The 20969-nt window shown below is 39.2% G+C and overlaps 3 protein-coding genes and 1 long non-coding RNA gene across 4 annotated transcripts; 2 read left to right on the top strand and 2 right to left on the bottom strand.

Moving 5' to 3' along the window:
* Positions 1 to 773: 773 nt before the first annotated feature.
* On the bottom strand, positions 774 to 1874 carry LOC105382461 (ubiquitin-conjugating enzyme E2 C). Its single transcript, XM_011552352.3, has 2 exons — positions 1667 to 1874; positions 774 to 1584 (listed from the first exon to the last, which is right to left on the bottom strand). The coding sequence occupies exons 1-2, from the start codon at positions 1765 to 1767 to the stop codon at positions 1155 to 1157; spliced, it is 531 nt and encodes a 176-aa protein (XP_011550654.1). The 5' UTR covers positions 1768 to 1874; the 3' UTR covers positions 774 to 1154.
* A 2986-nt stretch (positions 1875 to 4860) lies between these two features.
* On the top strand, positions 4861 to 5841 carry LOC105382452 (replication stress response regulator SDE2). The gene has a single exon (XM_011552339.3). The coding sequence runs from the start codon at positions 4997 to 4999 to the stop codon at positions 5735 to 5737; it is 741 nt and encodes a 246-aa protein (XP_011550641.3). The 5' UTR covers positions 4861 to 4996; the 3' UTR covers positions 5738 to 5841.
* Positions 5842 to 8186: 2345 nt separating this feature from the next.
* Positions 8187 to 13668, top strand: LOC105382434. Its single transcript, XM_048628052.1, has 9 exons — positions 8187 to 8238; positions 8351 to 8602; positions 8752 to 8808; positions 8957 to 9115; positions 9406 to 9600; positions 10178 to 10315; positions 10431 to 10607; positions 10798 to 12435; positions 12645 to 13668. Exons 1-9 carry the CDS (start codon positions 8187 to 8189, stop codon positions 12842 to 12844), a joined length of 2868 nt encoding a protein of 955 aa, XP_048484009.1. The 3' UTR covers positions 12845 to 13668.
* Positions 13669 to 13728: 60 nt separating this feature from the next.
* LOC105382416 lies at positions 13729 to 14992 on the bottom strand. Its single transcript, XR_007267477.1, has 4 exons — positions 14845 to 14992; positions 14502 to 14639; positions 14036 to 14125; positions 13729 to 13841 (listed from the first exon to the last, which is right to left on the bottom strand). It is a non-coding gene; the product is annotated as an uncharacterized LOC105382416 (long non-coding RNA).
* Between the last annotated feature and the right edge of the window lie 5977 nt (positions 14993 to 20969).

The raw sequence follows: 20969 nt of genomic DNA, 5'->3' as shown, positions 1-20969 counted from the left end.
GGTTTGAAGGCTTGTCTTCATTTGCACAGCTGTATAACACTATATTCTTTAAGTTAACACTAGTTTTATACGTAATTAGACATTAAATTTAGTAATATTAAAATAAATTAAATCAGCTGTTTTTTTGACACCCGGTTCGTAGGGTTGCCAGGGGAAAAAACCAATTAAGAAATTAAAAATGCATTTAAGTGAGCTAAAGTATTTCATTTCATTGTCATCAGACTCATCAGCCACGGCTGGTCAGAGGCTCTCCCAACCCAAGTAGTGATACAACACTATCCTTCCTCACCCAGCCACTATAAGCTACTTGTCACCCTAGGTTTGATCTATTCACTCATTATGTGTAAGGGCGCCTTCAAATTAGTCGCTAAGTGTCGCGCGACTGCAGCGCTGCAGTCGCGCTGCTGTCAAAATCCATATAAATTTTGTAATTTAAAAGATGCGCGACTGCAGCGCCGCAGCAGCGCTGCAGTCGCGCGTTAATAATTTATATGGAATTTAGACAGCAGCGCGGCTGCAGCGCTGCAGCAGCGCTGTAGTCGCGCGACACTTAGCGACTAATTTGAAGGCGCCCTAATCGGCTGTAGCCATGACTGTCAAAAAGGAATAAGTTTATAGATTATATTTTTACAATCTACCCTACTCATACTTATTTATAGTTATTTACCCCCTTATTCATAGAAACATTATAGAATGTTTTAGCTATTGAACTGTTTTGTCCCTCTGTCAGAACAAATGGTAGTATTACAGTGAGATTAGAATAAAACAATACATTTGAATTGCACTAAAGAATTATATTTGTCAGTGATCTTTTATTTATTTATACATAATCTTTCATACCAATTTCACAAACCAATGAAGTGAACATTGACAAGCCAAAAACCTAAAAAATAATTTATAGAAACAGAAAACATAATTCAGGCGGAATAGTTATTTATTACAATATAATCATTATCTTAATTGAAAAATTATAAATTAAAGACAAAGAATAATGAAAACAAATATCCTATAACCAGAGTGAAAGATTAGCTTGCCAAAATCCCAACTTCACAGCGCAGACACAAAATATCAGCACAAACTCGACACAAACACAAAATACAACACAATCAGAGAATCATATTGACACAAACAACCAAACATTACTACCGACCCGACTATGAGTCTTTGTGTTTATTGTAAAATTCATCTAGGTACTTCTTGTAGGCGGGCTGGTTGGGCCACAGGTACGAAGCCTGCTGGTTCAGCGGACTCTGCGTGTTGGGCTCAGCTAGCAAGCTCTGGATGGAGAGTAGGACTGTGCGGACATCATACAAAGCTGTCCACTTGTCTTTTAAAATGTCCAAACATATCAAACCACAGGTGTCCACATTGGGGTGAAAGCACGGAGTCACAAACTTCACAACGGGAGGAGCGTAGGGATACGAGTTGGGGAACTCCAGGGACAGTTTGTACTTGTGTCCCGCGTAAACTGTCTCCAGCGGGCCGTTAATGGTGCCTATCCACTTAAATAGGTTTTCACTCTCTGGAAATGCCGAAATGCCCTTGTCAGCGCATCTCATCAGCTCCATCAACTCTTTCTGCAGTCTGCAAATGAAAAGGAATCTCGTGAACACGCTCCTTTCAATGTGAATAACGAATTTCTAAAAAGCGATCGTGGTAAACTTACCTTTTGCTTACAGCGTGATTGTCTTTCAGTTTAATCGTGCCCTCGTTCTGTTTCTCGGGATTAGAGGACGAAGAATAATGAGGATTGATGTTTTGAGCCATACTAAGGTCGATAAAATTAAAGCAGTTACAATAGATTGCCTCCAATTTTCTGTTGAACAATCGAGCGACTTCTTCAATTTGAAATATTTGACAGATAGTATAATGGCGTCGGTCAACGTAGTAAAAAGCGCCATCTGTCAATGTTTGGGTTAGTAGTGATGTAATGACAACAAGTGATAACGGTATAAATATAAATAAATAAACTTACTTGTAAGTGGATTGTACTCATTCAAAAATGGCGTGAGTATAAATGTACGACGAAAAGTCTCTGACTACCCTTTTGGGGATAACAGTCGTGAGCATATTTATGTATGCATAACTAACAATATTCCAGTGTTATGGTTTTTCCAAATTCAATACTTGCTCCTATTATTTCTAACAGGAGGCGGACTTGATAACAAGTAGGGTAAAAGTACTAGTAACTGGCAGTTTAAGCGAATTGCAACCCAAAATAATATATTAAAAATAAAGTATTGGCCTGATTTAAGCATTGGTAGGCTTGAATTACTAGCAATAAGATGACGAACAATTATAGGCATAAATGGTAAAGATATATGATTAATATTCGATTTTAATGAAGTTTATATCCACTACCCCCAAAAAACTTAGTAACTGGCAGTAAAAATTAGTAACTGTCACATGATGTTTCAGTAACTGGCACCTTTTAAAAAATCATGCAATTAGGTCAATAAGTACTCTAAAATCAATAATATATTTGATATTAGGTAATGTACAATTACCTGTCTAGGTTCTGTACCGGTAAGACTCAAAATCACCGTTGTAATGGTCGACTTCTACGGCAAAATGACAGTACAAGTATGCGACAAATCGTGGGTCCATATGAATGCAACAAATCGAGAAACCCTTGGATTTGGAAACGGAAATGGAGAAAGCAAATGCTTATGGACCTTGATGTATTCATTCAGCAGCTTGGGAGAAGTGACCTGGCTAAGTTGAAGACTGCTGACGGTAGTATAGTTGCCTCTAAGCTGAAATTTCATGCGGAAATTTAAGGTTTCTACGGCTTTCAGCTTCACATGCTCTGGGTAAAGACAGAATTTGTACAGCTCTTCTGAAAGCTATTACTATCCTCGAACAGCTTCAGAAGCTCTTTAACCAATTTTGTTTTATAAGTCATGTTTTCAAGCTGTTTTATAAGGTCATCACGAACCGTGTTTCTATCAAGTTCTTCAAGGACTATAAGAAAGCCTTTGATTCCATTTAGACCTGGGCAGTTCTGGAATTCCCTCTTTATAACATGCATAGCGGCCTCAATGCACCAACAGTATATTATGTCTACCTTGGACAGTCTATTCGACTAGGCAGAAGGAACTTCGAAAACGAAGCTATAAGGTGCATAAAACAAAATATTACTGGATTGGACTACATAGGGGAAGATTTGACAAATTTTCACATAAAAATGCCTGAAGGCAAAGGTCTTCAGTCAATGCGTCTTACTGGTGAATGACGTATGGATCATAGACGTGGACAGTGACGGTTGGACTGGTCCACCGATTCAAAATCGATCAGCGGGCATTGGAAAGTTTCTTGGTTCTTTGAAGGACCATATCAGAAATAAGGTAATCCGTAAGAGAACTTGAGTAACCGATATAGCTCTTAAATTCTGTATGCTCAAGTGGCATTAGGCCGGCCATAGCTGCCGAAGAACCGATGACCAGTGGGGCAATCGCGCTCTAGAGTGGAGACCACGAACAGGCAAGGGTAGCGGCGGATACCTTCGGGCCAGCTGGACCAACGACCTTATAAAGCTGACCGGTAGTGGCTGGATGAGGAAGGTCGAGAACAGAGTGCAGTGTCACTGCTGGTGAGAGGTCCAGCAGTGGACAATTACAGACTACTGTAGATTGCCTTGATTTTAGTCATTTTTCTGAAAAGAAACATGAAAGAAATGTTTACCGCACCAGTAAGTGCCAGTTACTGGTGCGTAAAAAAAATGTATGCAGATTAGTAACTGGCAGCCCCGTGCCAGTTATTGAAACAAAGCTGCCTAGACACTGGGGGTTTTTACAGTGCACTTTAAATCGTATTTTCTGTCGATAGAAGGTATAAAATAGCTTAAAATCATAAAACCCAAAATATTAGTAACTGGCAGGGGGGTGCCAGTTACTAAGAGAAGATATAAATTACATTTCAGTAACTAGCACCCTCAAATATAACTCAATAGCAACTAAAATCACAGTGAATCGGGCTATTATGATATTGTTTAGACCTTCCCCTACCTCCTTGTTATTGTCACACTATCAAAAACTTATTTATTTTCGCGAAAACAGGCCATACAAATTTTGGTGTCTCCTTAACAAAAACTTAACGCACGTGCATTTTTTTGGCGATCTTCGCCGCTTTGACTGAGATAATTTCCAGCGCCGGAAAATACCCACCTAGCGCCGTAAAATTAAACTATAATATCAATGAATAATTGGAGATTGCTGTAAACACATCAAAGATTGTCTTACTATATCCAAAAGCTTAATATATTTAGTTTTATAGTCAAAGTGCCAGTTACTGACACATGCCAGTTATACCACGATTTACCCTAGGTACATAAAGATCTGCCTATAGTTAAGTATATTAAAACAATTAATACCTGCACGCAGCAAACACGAGATCGTCGGTGCAGTTATCAGTGACTCAGCTACTTGTTACGGTAACTTTAAAAAAGAAAAAGTACTCAAATAACTTTCACTTTCATTTTTAAGGTGTTCGGAGTGTGAAATTAAAGATCAATGATGCATAACTGCTACAAAACAACTATCTATTGTAGACATTTAAAACATCTCGATCCAATGAAATTCACTTAGTTTTCGTTCGAGATTGGTAAAAATAAGTCTAGCTTTAAAATTAGTAAAATCAATATTTTTTTAAAATACTATCGTTATTATAATGGATAAACATGTGAGTACTTACATATCTACATTAATTTTATTTAGTATAAATGGGGTATAAGGTATAAACTACGTAGGAGTGAACGGAGTACTTATTGTACTAAACTTATGTTACTTGCACTGTACTGTACACTGTACTCGTGGGATACGTTACGTTCTATGCCACTTATCTCTTGTCTTTGTCTATGTTTTCTGTCAAGTGTCAATGTCAAATTTCCAAAGCAAATTGTTGTTTTTGCGTGCGTTTATTTATTTACGTGCAATTGTGAGAATTCTGTAATTTAAGTTTAAATTCATTAATACATCGCTAATAGTACGACAGCAAGATGCCTCCTCAAGTTTACTTCGAACACCATCAGCTTTCCAACAATGGCCACTTCGAAACTGTGTCGTCATTGAAAGCACACATTTCACAACAGTATGGTGTACCTACTGAAGATCTGTTTGTGACGATCAACGGGAAGCCGTCTCCCAACGACTTGAACCTCACTAGCTGTGAGGATGTGGTCCGTGTGTGCTGCAGGCTCGTGGGAGGCAAGGGCGGGTTCGGGTCGATGCTGCGAGCCATTGGGGCGCAGATCGAGAAGACCACCAACCGCGAGGCGTGCCGGGACCTCTCCGGCCGCCGCCTGCGGGACATCAATGAGGAGAAACGCCTCAGGAAGTGGCTGGACGGCCAGGCAGACCGGGAGCGGGAGGCCGTTGAACGCAAACAGAAGAGATTTGAAAGGCTCATTGCTGAGCCCAAGATAGAGGTTAATATAAATGATCCGACGTACGAGAAGGAGCGCAGTGAGCTGCCGGAGCGGGTGAGTGCTGCGGTGGATGCGGGCTGGAGCGCGGCCGGGGGCAGCGGCTGCAATGCCGGCACCAAGAGGAAGGCGGAAGATGTGAAGAAAGGAAAGAAGAAGTCTAAGCTGTGGATTGATGCAGACCTGTCGGATTGTTCATCGTCACTCAGTGATGACGATGAAGATGATGACGACAAGTCCAGCCCGGGTCCCACAGTGTCTACTGACAGTGGAAATGAGTCGGACAGGGTCTCTGAGGCTAAGAAAGTGCAGTGAATACTTTATACCTTTGTAATTACATTATTTGATGATGTCTAAGATAATTGATTATTCTGTAATTAGTTTTAAGAATTGTAATAAATATCCATAGTTGTAAGAAACAATTTGTTTTAATATCCCATTAAAAATATTGGATTTATGATCAGGTAGGTATAATATTATTAATTATTTTAATTGTATCTATAAAAGAGGTTTGTTGTATCTACCCATAAAACTGGCATTTGTGTGTTCTGTGTAGTTTCTAATATAAATATCTATTTCTGCCTCTAAACAGCTATTTAAAACATGGCTAATACTCCTAGTACTAAATCCTTCATTATTTTTCGCCATCCTATACCTATAGCACTGTTTTAACCAGCCATAGGCGAAACCTAAAATCATCTTACCTCACCTTATTTCCAGAAGTGTATCTTCACAGTAGTGGTGCTGCTCACAGCGCTGGCGCTGGCGACGGCGCGCCCGCAGGAGTTCGAGGGAGAGGACGACTCCAGCCATGCCTCCGATAAGAATGGTAAACTACTGAGATATCGATTAGAGATGCCACGAATAGTGATTTGGCCGAATACCGAATATTCGGCCGGCGCCCTCTGCCGAATACCGAATATTCGGCCGCCGAATATTCGGCGGGTATATAGTATAATTCAAATGAGTTGTAGTTTTATTTAAAGAGTCCTCGTCTTAATCGTACGGTAGATCCGTACAAGGCGGTCAATCAACTAGAAACAGTAGCCAAACCTTCTATATTTTGGTAAAAAGTACCTCATATATTAAAAATATTCAGAAGCAGATATTGTATATTTTATTAAGAAAAGCGATTTCATCTCTGACGAATAAATGCCGAAAACAATTTCTTTATTGGCCACAATTTGCCTTTAATGAATTTTAAATATTAAAAATGTTAATGTTTTATTCTTGTTTTCGCAATTAATGATTGTTTTATAATAAAATGTTTCTATTAAATTGCTTTTTTTGTTCCCTTTTATAGGATATTTGCTACTTTTTTAAGTATTCGGTATTCGGCCGAATACCGAATACTGAAAAAACTGGCCGAATAGGCCGAATACCGAATAGTGGCCGAATATTCGTGGCATCTCTAATGTCGATATAGATAAACTTCACTACATCGCCATAAATACGGAGCTGTGATTCGTGGAACGCGTATAAATCGAGTTCATCGACAACGATAACGAACCCGTGTAGCGGCCGCGGTATTTCTGTTTATAAGAAGTTAGTAGGTACCATAATTATTTTACATCAGACAGCATAAATAGGGTAGCCGCCCAGAATGGAGGACGACGTTTAGACTGGTCCACCGATTTCAAATTTCATGGGCCATCGTGAGTCGTGATGATGAGACAAGTAATAATTGAAATGTTTCTCTTTCCCCCCTACAGATGACGTGTCTCGTGTCCAGATCAAGGTGTACCGCGGCCCCACCAAGCACGACGGGTACGCGCCCTGGGGGTTCTGGGTCAAGCAGCCGTCCGACGACCAGTGAACAAGCACCTTTAGTTGTTAATTTAAGTTAAATACCTACCTAAGTTGTAGCTAACTATGAAGTTAGTAAGTTGGTTCAAAATAACATCAATAGATGTCGTTGCTTGTTCTTTTGCTGTACAAAATATTGCAGTTACGGTAATAACCAAAGATTAGCTTTTAAATAACGATGAAGTGTCGCCTGAGGAGACAGTCTAGTTGTAATAAAAATATAAATGTTTTTTGTAAAGAGTCTTGTTTCTTTATGTTCCTTATGTAGGTAGGTGTTAGACCTAAGTTGAGTACTGTTGAGTTTTAGACAACATACTGGTGGCCATCAAATAATTTACAGTAAGTACCTATGTAGGTACTTACCTACCATGTACCCACTAAGTATATGTACCTATATAGTCTGCATCGTCCAACTTGTGGGAGTTTGTAAACAAGTGCGATTACAAAACAGAATGTTATGGTATTAGGTACTGTAATACCAAGAGAGCAAGGTGATGATTTTATTGAGCTGTACTTACAACCTTAATTCAGGTACCTACATATCCTTCTATGTGTTTGCAGCCTACGAGGAAGACCGTAGCTCCCAAGGCAAGGTGTTGTGGTGCTCCTTGGGAGAACCCTACATGCAACAGTGGACAGATGCCGAAGAAGATTGCTACGGCTTCTAGCTACATACATTTACATAACACATTACATTGTACCTAGGTAGGCACAAATAGAAGTAGAATAGGTACTTAGGTAGGTACTTCGAGAAACGTGCGGTGTTTTCCAAAATATTTACAAAGCATTGCAGTTGTTGAAACTGAAACGCTAGGAAAAGCCAAACTTTTCGTCGAGGCACTCGCAGTGCGCAATCATGCTATTTGTAGCTCGGTTTATGTGTTTAGTTAATTTCGTTTCCGTTGTACATGAGGTTTATGGTAAGTTTCACAGTTTACAGTACAAAGGTAGGTCCATTATGCTTCTGCTCATGTCTGAAATTCCTGAAGGGGAAGTTCCTTTACACTTTTGTAGGTACAACGTACAAACTTATAAAGTTGACCTCCAAAAGTATAAAATACTTAGGTACCTGTACCTACCCGTTACGAAACTAAATTCAATGTTATTTTTATGTCTACCCAGGCCAACGCAAATCAGAATTCCGGTTCACAACACAACAGACACCCAGTCTATTACTGAGCCCTTCCTCAAGCAGCCAAGGCAGCTGCCATGTGTGCTACGGCTCCGATGACTGCGTGGGGGTCGCAGCCTCCTGGTGTGAATACTACCAGCTCACCACCAGCGTCCTGGCTGAGGAGCAGGAGCAGGAGACGGCTGCCGACCCGGTGCTGAAGGCTGAAGTGGATACAGCTCTTTATAATGTTTTGAAGACAGGTGATGCAATTTTAAATTGTAAGAGTAGAGAAAACTGTGATCAGCTTTAAAAATTAAGTACCTAAGTATACGAATTTGGATGAGGTAGGAACAGGGTAGAAATGATGAAATTGATTCTGAATGTGGTTAATTGTTTTCAGCGGCCGAAGACACGAGTTTCACGGAATGTATACCGTATGTGTCCCAGTATACGAACTGCGATAAAGGTAAAGAGTCTAAAATACTTTTCTAAAAGTATATCTTCTATCAACATAAGAATTTTCAACTCAAGCCAATAGCCAAGCAGTCTTATCTTCCCAAAGAAATCCATTCACTATTACACCCCGCCCTAACTCCTCACACATTCCTCCAAAGAGTCCATCTGCTCTGGCTGCCAGTTCTGCAGCTGCGACGGCGGCGGACGCTGGCGCTGCGCCCCGAGGCAGGGCTGCGAGCCGGGCGCGCCCCGCCGGGATGTAGATCGCCGGCTGCTGCAGCGAGCCATGAAGCTTCTGGCTGGTAGACCTGCTGATGGTCAGTATTGTGGGACATCCTGCTTCATATAGTCGCGACGACGATTTATTGCGTGGCAATGATGTGATGAAGTGAAATGGTGAAAAATAGTTTGTTAACGAGGCGATGGTGAAAGGACTAGCCAGTTATCGCGGAGAGCTCGAAGATTGTAATGATTCTTAATAGAAAAAATAGTTAACACCAATAATAAGTAATAGAAGATTATGATTTATAAGCACCTGCTTGCTGATTATAGGTAGGTAATTTTACCAGCTTAATACATGAACAACCATAACCGAATTAATTTGCAGTTAAGCCTAATAAGTTACACTACAAACCACCAGGAACTCACCAGGACCGCGTAAAGCGTTCCTTCCGCGACCTCGCGCGCCTGACCGGCCTCGGCGCCTGGATGGACGAGGTCAGACTGCACTCCCTCAGCACTGTGCGCCCATCCACCAGCCCTCTTGATGATGAAGGAAACTCAACGGCTTCTAATGTAACAGGTGAGATGCGGTGCATCAAAAATAACGTCGATCAGACTGCAGTTAGTGGCCAAACGTTGAGATTAAATTATCTCTGGGCACAGTCATGCTTTATAGAATGCGTAAACTTTTTAAATCCTATGCTGCTTTTAATAAATTGCAAGTCTAACACATACGAATACGAACCAAGGGATGCATTCTCTATTCTATTCTATTCTATTCTCTGTGGGGGTGTAAGTACCTGCACCTGGCTCTCTCGAATGGAACCGTTGTGCATAATTGTCCCCAAGGTCTAAACTGCCTTCCTAAGCTTGGACCATTTTCCCACCACGCTGGTCCACTGCGAGTTGGTGGGTTCACATATCTAGATTTGCTAGATCTAGATATGCAGGTTTCCTCACGATGTTTTCCTTCACCGTAAGAGCGATGGTATACATTATACATTGTACTTAAGTTAAAAGAACTCATTGGTACATGTCAGCGCCGGGATTCGAACCCGCATCTCTGGCGTGAGAAGCGGGCGCTTACCCGACTGAGGTACCACCGCTAGGGATGCATATTTTCTTGAGCTACATGAAAGAAAACATCAATTTAACAGGGTTGAAGGATGAACCAACGACGCTGTTCAACACGTTGGCTCGCTGGATGCAGAGCGTGCGGCCGCGCAGCATGGCCAGCATCAGCGTGACTCCTGACCGGGAGGAGATACGGAATATCATCAGGACGATCTTCGAAGGTATCTGGTTATAGCAGTTTATATTGCAATACGATTATATAGAAAAGCCAATAAAAATAAGAAGGTATTTTGAATTTAATTCTGCAATGATGTATGTTGAAATTCTTATTTTCAGATATGCAAAACAAAAAAACGATTGGTTTCAAACTCTTTGCAACTGAGAAACTAAACGACGATCTCGGATTGGAGAACTTTTCATTCAATGAGTTATTGAGTAACTTCTCCATGAACAATACTGGGTACAACATGACGAATAAGGACCACGATAGTTCAGATTTCACAAAGCTCCTGAGTGAGATGGAAGGCTTGGGCGAAGCTTTTGAAGAAATCACCACAGTCACATATGAAAACTTTTATAAAAATATGCCAATGTTAAAGAAAGCACCTGATTATTTCTTTTCGTCAGGAAATGTAAATTACGGTTGGTTCATACGATTTATTTTATTGCTCTATCAACTTGAAGACTTGTTTTAAACCTATAGTTGCCCTGTTCGTATACATGTTTATTGAAAGTTTTCTAATTTCAGATTTATTGGATAATGACATTTCTTCTGACCGTTCAACTCGTATTTTGAAAAGAGATATAGTTAACGATGTTAATGAAACTACTTCAAATACCAATGTAACAGTTAATTCTAACTTAACAGCGGCCGATAATCTAAAAAAACAGAATTCTACTTTGAAGGTTCTAGACAGCAATAATAGTTCAAATTTGTTAAAACATAAGACAGACGATGATGTTCAAAATATTTCAAAAACACAAAAAGACATGAATGAGAATGTTCTTTCACCGTTAGCTGATATAATAATAGAGAAACAAAATGAACTAGCTGAACTACTCAACATTAGAAAACATCTAATAAAAAATATAAAATCTAACAAGAATTTAAACTTTTCTTCTAATATAGCAGACGACCTGAAAGAAAACAAAACACATTTTGAAATGTACAAACTAGAGATTTTACCAGAATTATCCAGAAACCATGGGTTTGTAGACAAACTAGAAATTTCACCAGAATCATCCAGAGAACAAAGTGAACTAAATAAATATATGGATACACTAAATAATGATGTTTTGAAAATGGTTCTGGAAATTTCAGCCATTCAAAGGTTATCGAAAGAACAAAAAGTTATTATACCAAATAATTTCAAAACATTGTCAAATGCTATCAAGCTATACATTCAAGAACTTAAAGATAGTAAAGATAAAACCGAAATACGTGATGTATTTAATTCATCAAATAACTTGAAAAATGAAAGAGATGAAGTAAAAGGTGTGGCTTCTTACATAGAAAGTGGGTTTTTGAACGTTTTTGAAATTATGGACAAAAATAAACATACTTCGAATATCTTAGCACCACTATCCAAGAATGCTAAAACGATATTAAAGAGACTAATTTTATCTTTGACTGACTCGATTAATTCAAATGACATTAAATTAGCTGAAAAAACACAGCTTATCAGTAAGCTAAAGAAAGCTCAATATGAATGGAAAAAAATTGAAGAAAGGCCAAGAAACACCCATGTGAGCGACTCTCTGCATGATCTCAAACTTAAACATCTGGCTGTGACTTTTATGGTTAATGAACTTACTCAATTACTTTATCAAATAAATTTCTTCCAATCTCACAGAATGATCCCACTAGATCTAGATGAAATAGAAACTACTGTGAATGAAATAAGTCAAACGATTGAATCTAAAATAGGATCGATACATGATTATTTTAATAATGAAAAACTAATCGCATCTTCGACAAGTTCAAGTATGTTTAGCGATGATTCTTTATCAACAACAACTAAACCACAAGGGAAGAAGAGAAGAAAATTATTTTTTATGAAACGCTTGAAGAAATTGATTATGAAATTCATGCCCAAAAAAAAGATTCCAAGGCAGACGGAAGAAATACATAAAGCTAAGTTGATGACAATACAAAAGGATATAAGTGACTGGGAAAACAACGCACAACCCCGGAATAAAAGATCGCCACATGGGCCGCCCGAAAAGGTTAAATTCAAACTTCAAAATATTCTACCAAAATACTTACGAAGGAGGTTTCACCACAATGGTTTGAAAAAGAATACGAAAAATTCTCTCATAAAAGGAAGGTCTAAACGAGAAGGTGAGTACCTACCTATTTACTTTATCAATTTTATAATCTTCTTAAATTAATTGCAAATTGTGTTGATTAGCGCATACCTCAACAACGCCGATGGGCGATGATGACGATGATATAGGAAATAAACGAACTAAATCTATCAATAATTTTTACATTGTATCAGTGGCTGCTCCTTATAAAAATGATATTGAAACGGTATTCTATGTATTAAGTTCCAGTACCAGTGATGGTGACGCAACTACCGTGGTGGGTGCGGGAGGAGCAGACCCAGTTCCCGTGGTGGAGGAACCACACGCGAGTCACCATCGTGAACAGAGCGAGGCTGCAGCGGAGGCCCCAGAAACACGCACAGAAAAAGAAGGGCATATTCTCCGTTCTTCGAGATCGCATTGCTGAATTCTTCTCTGGTTGAATGGATACGTCAATAAATATTTATTTCAGATAGTTAAAGGTGGGTCTACGCTAGACGAACCGAGCACGAGCGGAGCACGAGCCGAACACAATTCGTATAGTGTGGAAAGACCGACAAGCCTCGAACGAGCGCGCTGCGAACGTTTCCGCCTGTTGTCGGTTTTTTGACGAACACAAATTGTTTTGCTTTGCGCTCGCAGTGCATTCGAGGACAGTGATCGTTGTAGGTTCGTTGTTCGTCCACATTTGACACCGTGAACGATGAAACCTGAATGGCTCCGCTCGAGCTCGCTTCTTCTAGCGTAGACCCACCTTAACGTTTGTTGTTTTTTAACACTTACATGTCTATATAGTCACACTTTCATTCCATAGAACATTAGCAATCGTCAATTTCAAGGAGCAAATCTCATATTATGGATCTGATGGACGTTTGACAGATAAGCGATGCTGCTTAAAAAGTGGATTGCTAATATGTCGGTGTTGTTCGATTCAATCTAAGTATAGGTATATTTATTTTAAGATGCGGGTAGGTTACATTATGTTTTCGCGATCGGATTCATTTCTAATTCATCTGTAATTTTTTAATAATATAATTCGGAATAAATACCTATACCTACTTATATGTGATTATTGTCATAAAATACCGCTACTTGCTGATATACATTAAAATTGTGCAAATTATTACATATTTTGAGGAACAGGAATTGTGCGATCGGGAAGATTTTGTCGGATTCGTCTATTTGCACCTACTTCGTTATGCCCGCCTGGATAACTCGAGGTAGGTTCTTACTTACGTTACGAACCCTCGGCTGTGGTGTAGATAGTACTTAGGGGTTAACTTTTACAACATTAATTAAAAATTATATTAAATAAAAATCCTAATAGTTAAATCCAAATTAAATTAAGTTTATTGATTACAAAATGAAACAAACGAAGAAATTATACAATGCGTAGGGCTTCAGTGTGTTGTTTGTGCTAAGAAATAGTGATCAGGTAACCTGAAAAAGTAATTGTTGTGATAAATTAATGCACCCCAGAAAGCTGCCAGCCCCCTCGGAACCATCCCGGGCGACGGCAGCGAACTAAAAGAAATATTCTACCTTTAATAAACCTCTGCCTGACCTATATTAAAGGTAGAATATTTCCGACCCAGAAAGCATGTAATGGAAGTTTGATAATTTTGTCGATTTACCCAAGACTCCATCCTTATTGTCATGAGTAAAACTTGGTCCCCGGCGAGGTTTGCGCGCCTTATTTTCAGATTTCTCCTGCTTCATGATTACTGAAACAGATAATTTAACTCCAATCTTGCTTGTGTCCTTACTTGTGTACTTAAAGCTTTAGCGATTAAGTTCATTTTAATGTTGTCTTGTAATGGCAAATTATAACTATGCTTACAATTGGTGGTACCTGGTACCTCATGCAGAATATACTGAAACTCTAACTATAATTACTTACATAATAATGATTTAAAACGTCATACTTCTGCAATGTATAGCTTTCCTTAAATGAACTCTCTGACAAAAGAGCACTGATGCCTGAAATACAGGTCTTTGGCCTAGTTCAGGCACAGAGGCACAATGTAATTAGTAATAAGCTTCCTTTATGAATAAACACATTATGAATTAATTATGAATTAACATGAATGGAGAACTTACAGTTGTGTAGTTCTCTGAGAGCATGGTCCAGGGTTTGGTCTCCGAGGCGGCTGCTCTCGCTGCAGTCGTGGATGGTCCGGCAGGCCCAGTTGCCGTCGAAGTCGCACTCGCAGAAGAGGCAGCCGGAGCACGAGTTATCTGGATGATGTCATGGTTCATTTATTACGGAACTTATAAATAAGGAATAAAATGAAGAAGCATGTTATGGAAATATGAAGATAATACACATTTTTGAGGAGGTGAGTAATTATTTTTTAAATGGAGAACAAGACAAACCTTTTGTTTTCAACTATTTATTTCAATAGGAATTAAGTAATAAAAATAACATAAAACATAAGCTCACCATCGTTGCAGTCGGTGTACTCCTCGTCGAGCGGGATGCACTGACGCCAACGATCTAAAGAGCTATCAACTAAAAATAGCAAAACACTTTAGTATTAAAAATAAATATACATATACACTCACGTGCAAAGAAACAGTTCCACTTATAAAATACAGACACCATTTATGAACCCAGTTTTTTAACACATTTTATAGAATATTGAAACAAAATTTATATGTTTTTAGTTGGTAGTATTCTGATGCACCGCTAAATGTACTTAAATATTTCAGAAGGCGTCATTAAGTTATTTTTTTCCGTTTAGAAGTAATTTGGTGATTTTCTGAATGGAACTTTTTCATTGCCCGTGAGTGTATAATATACTTAACATATTCTATCCATTGAATCCATTCTATTCTACTAATCTGACTTATCATTATAATAAGTTACTTTTTTATAACTAACCATTACTTATAAATGTTTTTCTAAGCTTGTGGCTAATCTTGTTAAAAAATTTAGTTAAAGCTATTTCAGGTTAGCTGTTTATTACGTTGTGAAACATGTTTATTTTGAATATGCCTATATGACGTGATTTACGTGACGTAATTATGAGCTTTATAACTAAGTTGTGGTAAACGCCGGTGCAGGTTGGTGGAAAACTGTTTGTGCGTTTTAGAAAATGTGCTGAAAATATTGTGCGGTGCAGAGGTGCCGATGATGGTGCGTTTCATCAATTTTAAGTTAGTATAAAGAAAAGAGTGAAAGGGGTGCAAGACTCATAAGACACAATAAAATAACATTTAAATTGCAATTTAATGTATTGTAACTCCGTGACTAAATATAAAAGTATAAAATGAACAATAAATTATGTCACACAAAACGTTGTAAACACATAACACACTCAATTCACTTTTTCTTTTCATGTAAGTAAACTTTTATAGGATCGTCTATCAGTTCTAACATCAATTCATAACCCATAATTTAAATAATCATTCACACAACACTCAGTGTAGTCATCCTGGCGACCAGATCATCCGCTAGTCATTGTTGACGATGAAGTCCTGGTAGTCGCGGTTGTGGGTGTCGTCGAGGAGGTTCTCGCGCGCCACCTTCCTCCTCAGCAGCTTGATGCGGTCGTGGACCCGGCGGTGGAGGCTCCGGCGGTGGCCGTCCGGGTGCCCGCAGCACAGCGCATCGCCTCCTGCAAGTACCATCTTCATCAAATATTGTTTACACAAACACATAAAGTAGATCTGAAGCTTATCGTTATAGAAGTACTTATGTTCCTTGATCGCAAGGTTGGCATCCAAAAACGAGGCAGAGTATTTTAAAGTCGACATCAAAGATTGGTGGCAAGAGGCGGTGCTCTGTCATGTTGAAGCTAGAAATAAATATTTCCCACGCTTAAAATAGAAGATCAGATAGCACATAGACTGCGAGCAGCATATACCACAACTACATTGTACCTCTGTCTAATAATTCATAGACGCCTTCTAGGACACAAGAGTCCTAGTTATGCTATGCGGAGTCAGGATCGCCCGCAGCGTCACCGTGCGCACATGACGCTTCGCAGAAACGTACACCCTAAAATTCAGTAAAATCATTCGCGCCTAACTCACAAAATCCTAATCTCTTGAACATCAAACAATTTTCCACCAGACTCTGCACCGACGCCGCCCGTCTCCACCAACCTCTCCTGATGGCCTGGTGGATGTTGCGGCCGAGCTCAAACGGCAAGAGCCCGCTCTTATACTTCTGTGCCAGATACGTCATCCTGATGCACTCGTTCACGTTGTGAGCTGGTCGGCTCTGGCAATGCTCGTCCTTCCCCTCCACGGAGCACACGCACACCTGGCACGCTTGTTCCTTCGTATTGGCCAAGGTGTGCCTTCGTCTGTAGTCGTGGTCAGGTTCGTCGTCGGATAGCCCGGACTCCTCCATGGGGACTGCTGGAGGAAGTACTGTGTTTGCTGCGATCTTCAGTCGAGTTCGTCCGGGGATACATTTTAGGTTGAGACCCCCAAGTTGTTTTTCTGTAGGCCATTCGTGTTCGGGATATGCTGAAATTGGCTTTCTTATTGGCTTTAATTAATATTGAAACCCTCTATTATTGCTATATGACGTTGAAAGTTAGTTATGAATAAAATCGCTCTGTATTATTCTAAAGTAGATAGATAGATAGAGTAGACTCGTACTCCCCGTCCGAATAAAATGATGATGATTATCTTACTATCACAGGGACTAGGTTTCTTTTGCCATTTCTACTTCTGCTTTCTCTTTCAGTGTGGCGATATTCTGGTTGGCGATAACTCGCAAGAATGCACATTACCTATTCTATTCTACAATTCTACTCACCAGCAGTGACCACTTGGTCCCCGAGCAGGGCCGCCACCACCACCAACAAAACGAGCACTTTGACCTGCATCACTAGTCCTGGGGCTGTTCTGATGCGGATTGAAGCCTGGAGGAACAGAAGCACTTGTCTCTGAGAGAGGCACCGCAGGTTTTATATGGATACACTTGAATGGTTTTATTGTGGTTTTCTGATTGTGTGCGGTTGCGCGGGCGCGGGGCCGGACTCGGGGCTGTTAGATAATCAACGGATTTGGTTTTTAATTCAGTACTTTGTAAATGTAAAGTAATGTAAAATCATTTATTTGTTCCAGAAGTTGGGTATATTAAAAGGTATTTAAATAGTTTAGATCCATCAAATTCAGCCCTATTGGTGTATAAATATTTACAAAGAAAAGGGTTTTTTCCGACAGGGGAGAAGATTTATAATAATTTGATTGTTTCATTAGGTTAGGCTTTTGTATTAGAATTTTTTATATTTTATACTTACTTTCTCTAACTGTAAATAAATTGAATTACTTACTATTTATTGATTCAGGACAATTATCGTGTTTGCACATGAAATAACAACGGCTGCCGTCTAGTGCAAATGCCCCTGTTATTTTTAAATTTTATGAGAGTAAACTATTTTGAATTTAGAATGACTACCTGCCTCTTATATTTGTGCAATAAAGTATTAAATACCACCTGACTCCATCCCTGTAGTAGCTGAATGGGACGACAACAATGAGAATAAACCTCTCGGTTTAATCAATTGCTTATCGCGTATTGCGTGTACACCTGCGCCGCATCCGTGTTATGTGAACTACGGGGCTTCTCTAGCTTCACAACGAGAGCTCATTACAATGAACACGTTTAATGGATACCTATAATAATTAGAGGCCATAAGCTAACCTTACCCTCGTACTTACTAAGCTGTAAGTGCCACAGATACTCTAAACACGTCAAACACACAACACCCGTCTTATTCAGGTGGACCCATTTCCACTGAACGACATTCTAAACTGGCCTAAGTACCTATAAGTACTAAAATAGAGTCTTTCTTAGCTCAGGGGGGTCACTCTCTAAATCGACGAACGAACTAGAACTGTCACGCAATTGGCACGCTTAATACAACGAGATAGAGTCGTGGTTAGTGCTAAAGTTATTCATCATCATCACGACCCATTACGTCCCCACTGCTGGGGCACGGGTCTCCTTCCAATGAAGGAAGGGTTTAGGCCTAGTCCACCACGCTGGTCAAGTGCGGGTTGGTGGACCCCAACACAAGCAAGCTTGTGCTGAGAGAGTTGTCGGGTAAGTGGGCAACCCGACTGTCAGATGTTTTCAAGCCGCCCGAAGGCCTCTGACTAGGCTTAACGACTGCTGCCGAAGCAGCAACCGGGACCCACGGCTTAACGTGCCGTCCGAAGCACGGAAGCGTCCAGAAAAGCACCACTTGAAATTGGTCACCCATCCAATGGCTGACCGTGTCAGTTGTTGCTTAACCTCAGCGATCAGTTACGATCACTGAGGCCCGCTCGACTACGGACGCTTCAAACGCGCTACGGACGCTAAAGTTATTAACTTTGCCGATTGCATGCCACTTCTCGTTCTTCGTCGTTTAAGAGAGTAACCCCCTACTCTAGCTTGATGATAAGAGCTCTTATACAATGGATACGCTTATTACAACGAGATAGAGTCGTGGTTAGCTCAGCATCGCTCCGAAACTTCGATTTTCGTAAGGTAGAGCTGTTGGCAGTTCTTAAAGTTATCCTAACCATAAACTAATGGATCTTCATAACCAACCAACACATCTATCTATCTGTCTACAAGCGACATTGAGTGTAATTAGTGAGCATGACGGGGGCTGAGTGTCGCATGTTCCGTCCAGCCCCCGTATTTTGTAACTTTTTGAGAGTTAGCAACCGGTGATAATTGGTATCAACTTAGAGACTTATTAACCGAAAACACCAACAATCTTAGTGAAAGAAATATGCAAGAAGCCTAACAATATATCCTTACATTCAACATAAACGTTTGTGTAATCAGATAAGTCAGTAAAAAGTTATTAATTAATAATGCTCTAAGTTGACGGCCATTTTATACCAACCAACCCCACTCGGAGTTACATAATACGGGGGCAGAGACTGCTTCCGATCAGCTACCGTACCGTACCGTAAAATTATCAATTAACAATACTTAATAGTATTACATATATATGTATAACAATCCATAAGCAGCTTAGATCGCCTGTCAAACCTCTGTCAGATCCATACAAGTTACGCAGCATTTGTATTAGCGAGCGACGCTGCTTAAGGATTGTTAATTACTAATGTTCGGTGGTGGTAACCCCACAGCTGTTGCTAAAAGGCAACATGAACTGATAATAAAATAAATAAATAATGAACCCGTTGTAAAATAACCAGACTGAATAGTCGAATTAATATATATTATAGTTCTAAGCATAGCGTAGTCTACAACACTGTCTATCGTATAAACTACCTACTATAACAACAAAAAAAAACAGTCCACCAGTTTTGTAATACGCGTTAGAGCTTCTACATTAGACAACAGAAGTAGTAATATAAGTGTACAACAACTCTACATGTACATTATTACGTCTGAATTATGTAGTTAGGTATTATTACAAATGTCTTCTCGTCACTCTATATTCGTCAGTTATTAATTTGTGAGGAGGATGTAATAGTATAAATATTGTAGCAGTGCTGCATAACAGTGTTAATTTAATATTTCACACTTCCTCTCTTTGTAACTGACGTAAGAAGGTACATAGTATAAGTCGGTGGTGTATGTGTATGCCTATTATTGGATTCTTAACATTTTCATTTGATATCAATTGTAATAAGACTTTAAAACTTTCATGGCGCGGAATCAGTAAATGTTAGTAAAGACTAGTTTAACTATGTTATGGCTATCCGGCCATTATGTTTTGAATTTTATTAGTCTGTGTTGTTTTAACAAAATGAGAAAAAAATATATTTCCTTGCTTGATAATGTTAATGTTACAAATATTGCGATCGCTTACGAAACGTTTAGTTTGTCCGAATAGGCGCTCGCTACCGTTTTTTATTACGATTTCTTCGTTAGTCTAGACAGAGCAAATTTATGTATTATGCGTACACACTAGGTATGTACTTATATACTGATATACATACATGAACTGGAAGTTACTTCACCGACGAAAACATAAATGTTCGAGAATAGTTTTATTGTAGCGGGTAGAATATTCTAGTTACATATTTACAAATAATAAACTAACAGGTAAAAATTGCGTCGGCGCTCTACAGGCGTATATAGGGGGGTTACTCCGAGAATTGACAACATTTCAAATAAAATGCTGAGTGATGTTAGTCATTGTCATTGTCAAAGTGACATAACATGTTTTTTTTTGTTCATGTTTTAGAAGTAAAAGCGCGTTTAATTATTATGCCACATCGTGATGTCACGAATGAAAATTTTGATTTTTATGTTTTTCTCTGAAATAAATCAATAGAAAAATCGAAAAAAACATTTTTTTTTGTGAATATTAGAGCCATATCTCTAAATGGTTTTCGAATTTCAACTGTATAAAATTTTGAAATGTTGTCAATTGTTAGCAAGAGTAGGCCCCCTGGATCGCGGTGTATCGACAGAAAGCCTGAAAAGCTGAGGACTTCCGAATGAACTGTTTAAATATAATATTTCCTGCAATCTGCAATAATTGTGATTTTGAATAAATTTATTCATGCAATGCAACGATTTTTAGTCCGTAAAAAAAGGTTTCAGTCGTCAAAATTTCGTTTTATTTAGTAAGT

This window comes from Plutella xylostella, chromosome 20, assembly GCF_932276165.1.
Source record: "Plutella xylostella chromosome 20, ilPluXylo3.1, whole genome shotgun sequence".
NCBI classification, from domain to species: Eukaryota; Metazoa; Arthropoda; class Insecta; order Lepidoptera; family Plutellidae; genus Plutella; species Plutella xylostella.
Note: the sequence above shows the minus strand (reverse complement) of the source record. Positions and strands in the feature narration are given on the sequence as shown.

Coding starts and splice junctions, on each gene's coding strand:
- LOC105382461 (XM_011552352.3), bottom strand. CDS start 1,767: ATGGCTCAAAACATCAATCCTCATTATTCTTCGTCCTCTAATCCCGAG. Junction 1,585..1,666: donor AATCACGCTGTAAGCAAAAG/GTAAGTTTACCA, acceptor TTTCATTTGCAG/ACTGCAGAAAGAGTTGATGG.
- LOC105382452 (XM_011552339.3), top strand. CDS start 4,997: ATGCCTCCTCAAGTTTACTTCGAACACCATCAGCTTTCCAACAATGGC.
- LOC105382434 (XM_048628052.1), top strand. CDS start 8,187: ATGCTTCTGCTCATGTCTGAAATTCCTGAAGGGGAAGTTCCTTTACAC. Junction 8,239..8,350: donor GGAAGTTCCTTTACACTTTT/GTAGGTACAACG, acceptor ATGTCTACCCAG/GCCAACGCAAATCAGAATTC. Junction 9,116..9,405: donor GGCTGGTAGACCTGCTGATG/GTCAGTATTGTG, acceptor ATTAATTTGCAG/TTAAGCCTAATAAGTTACAC.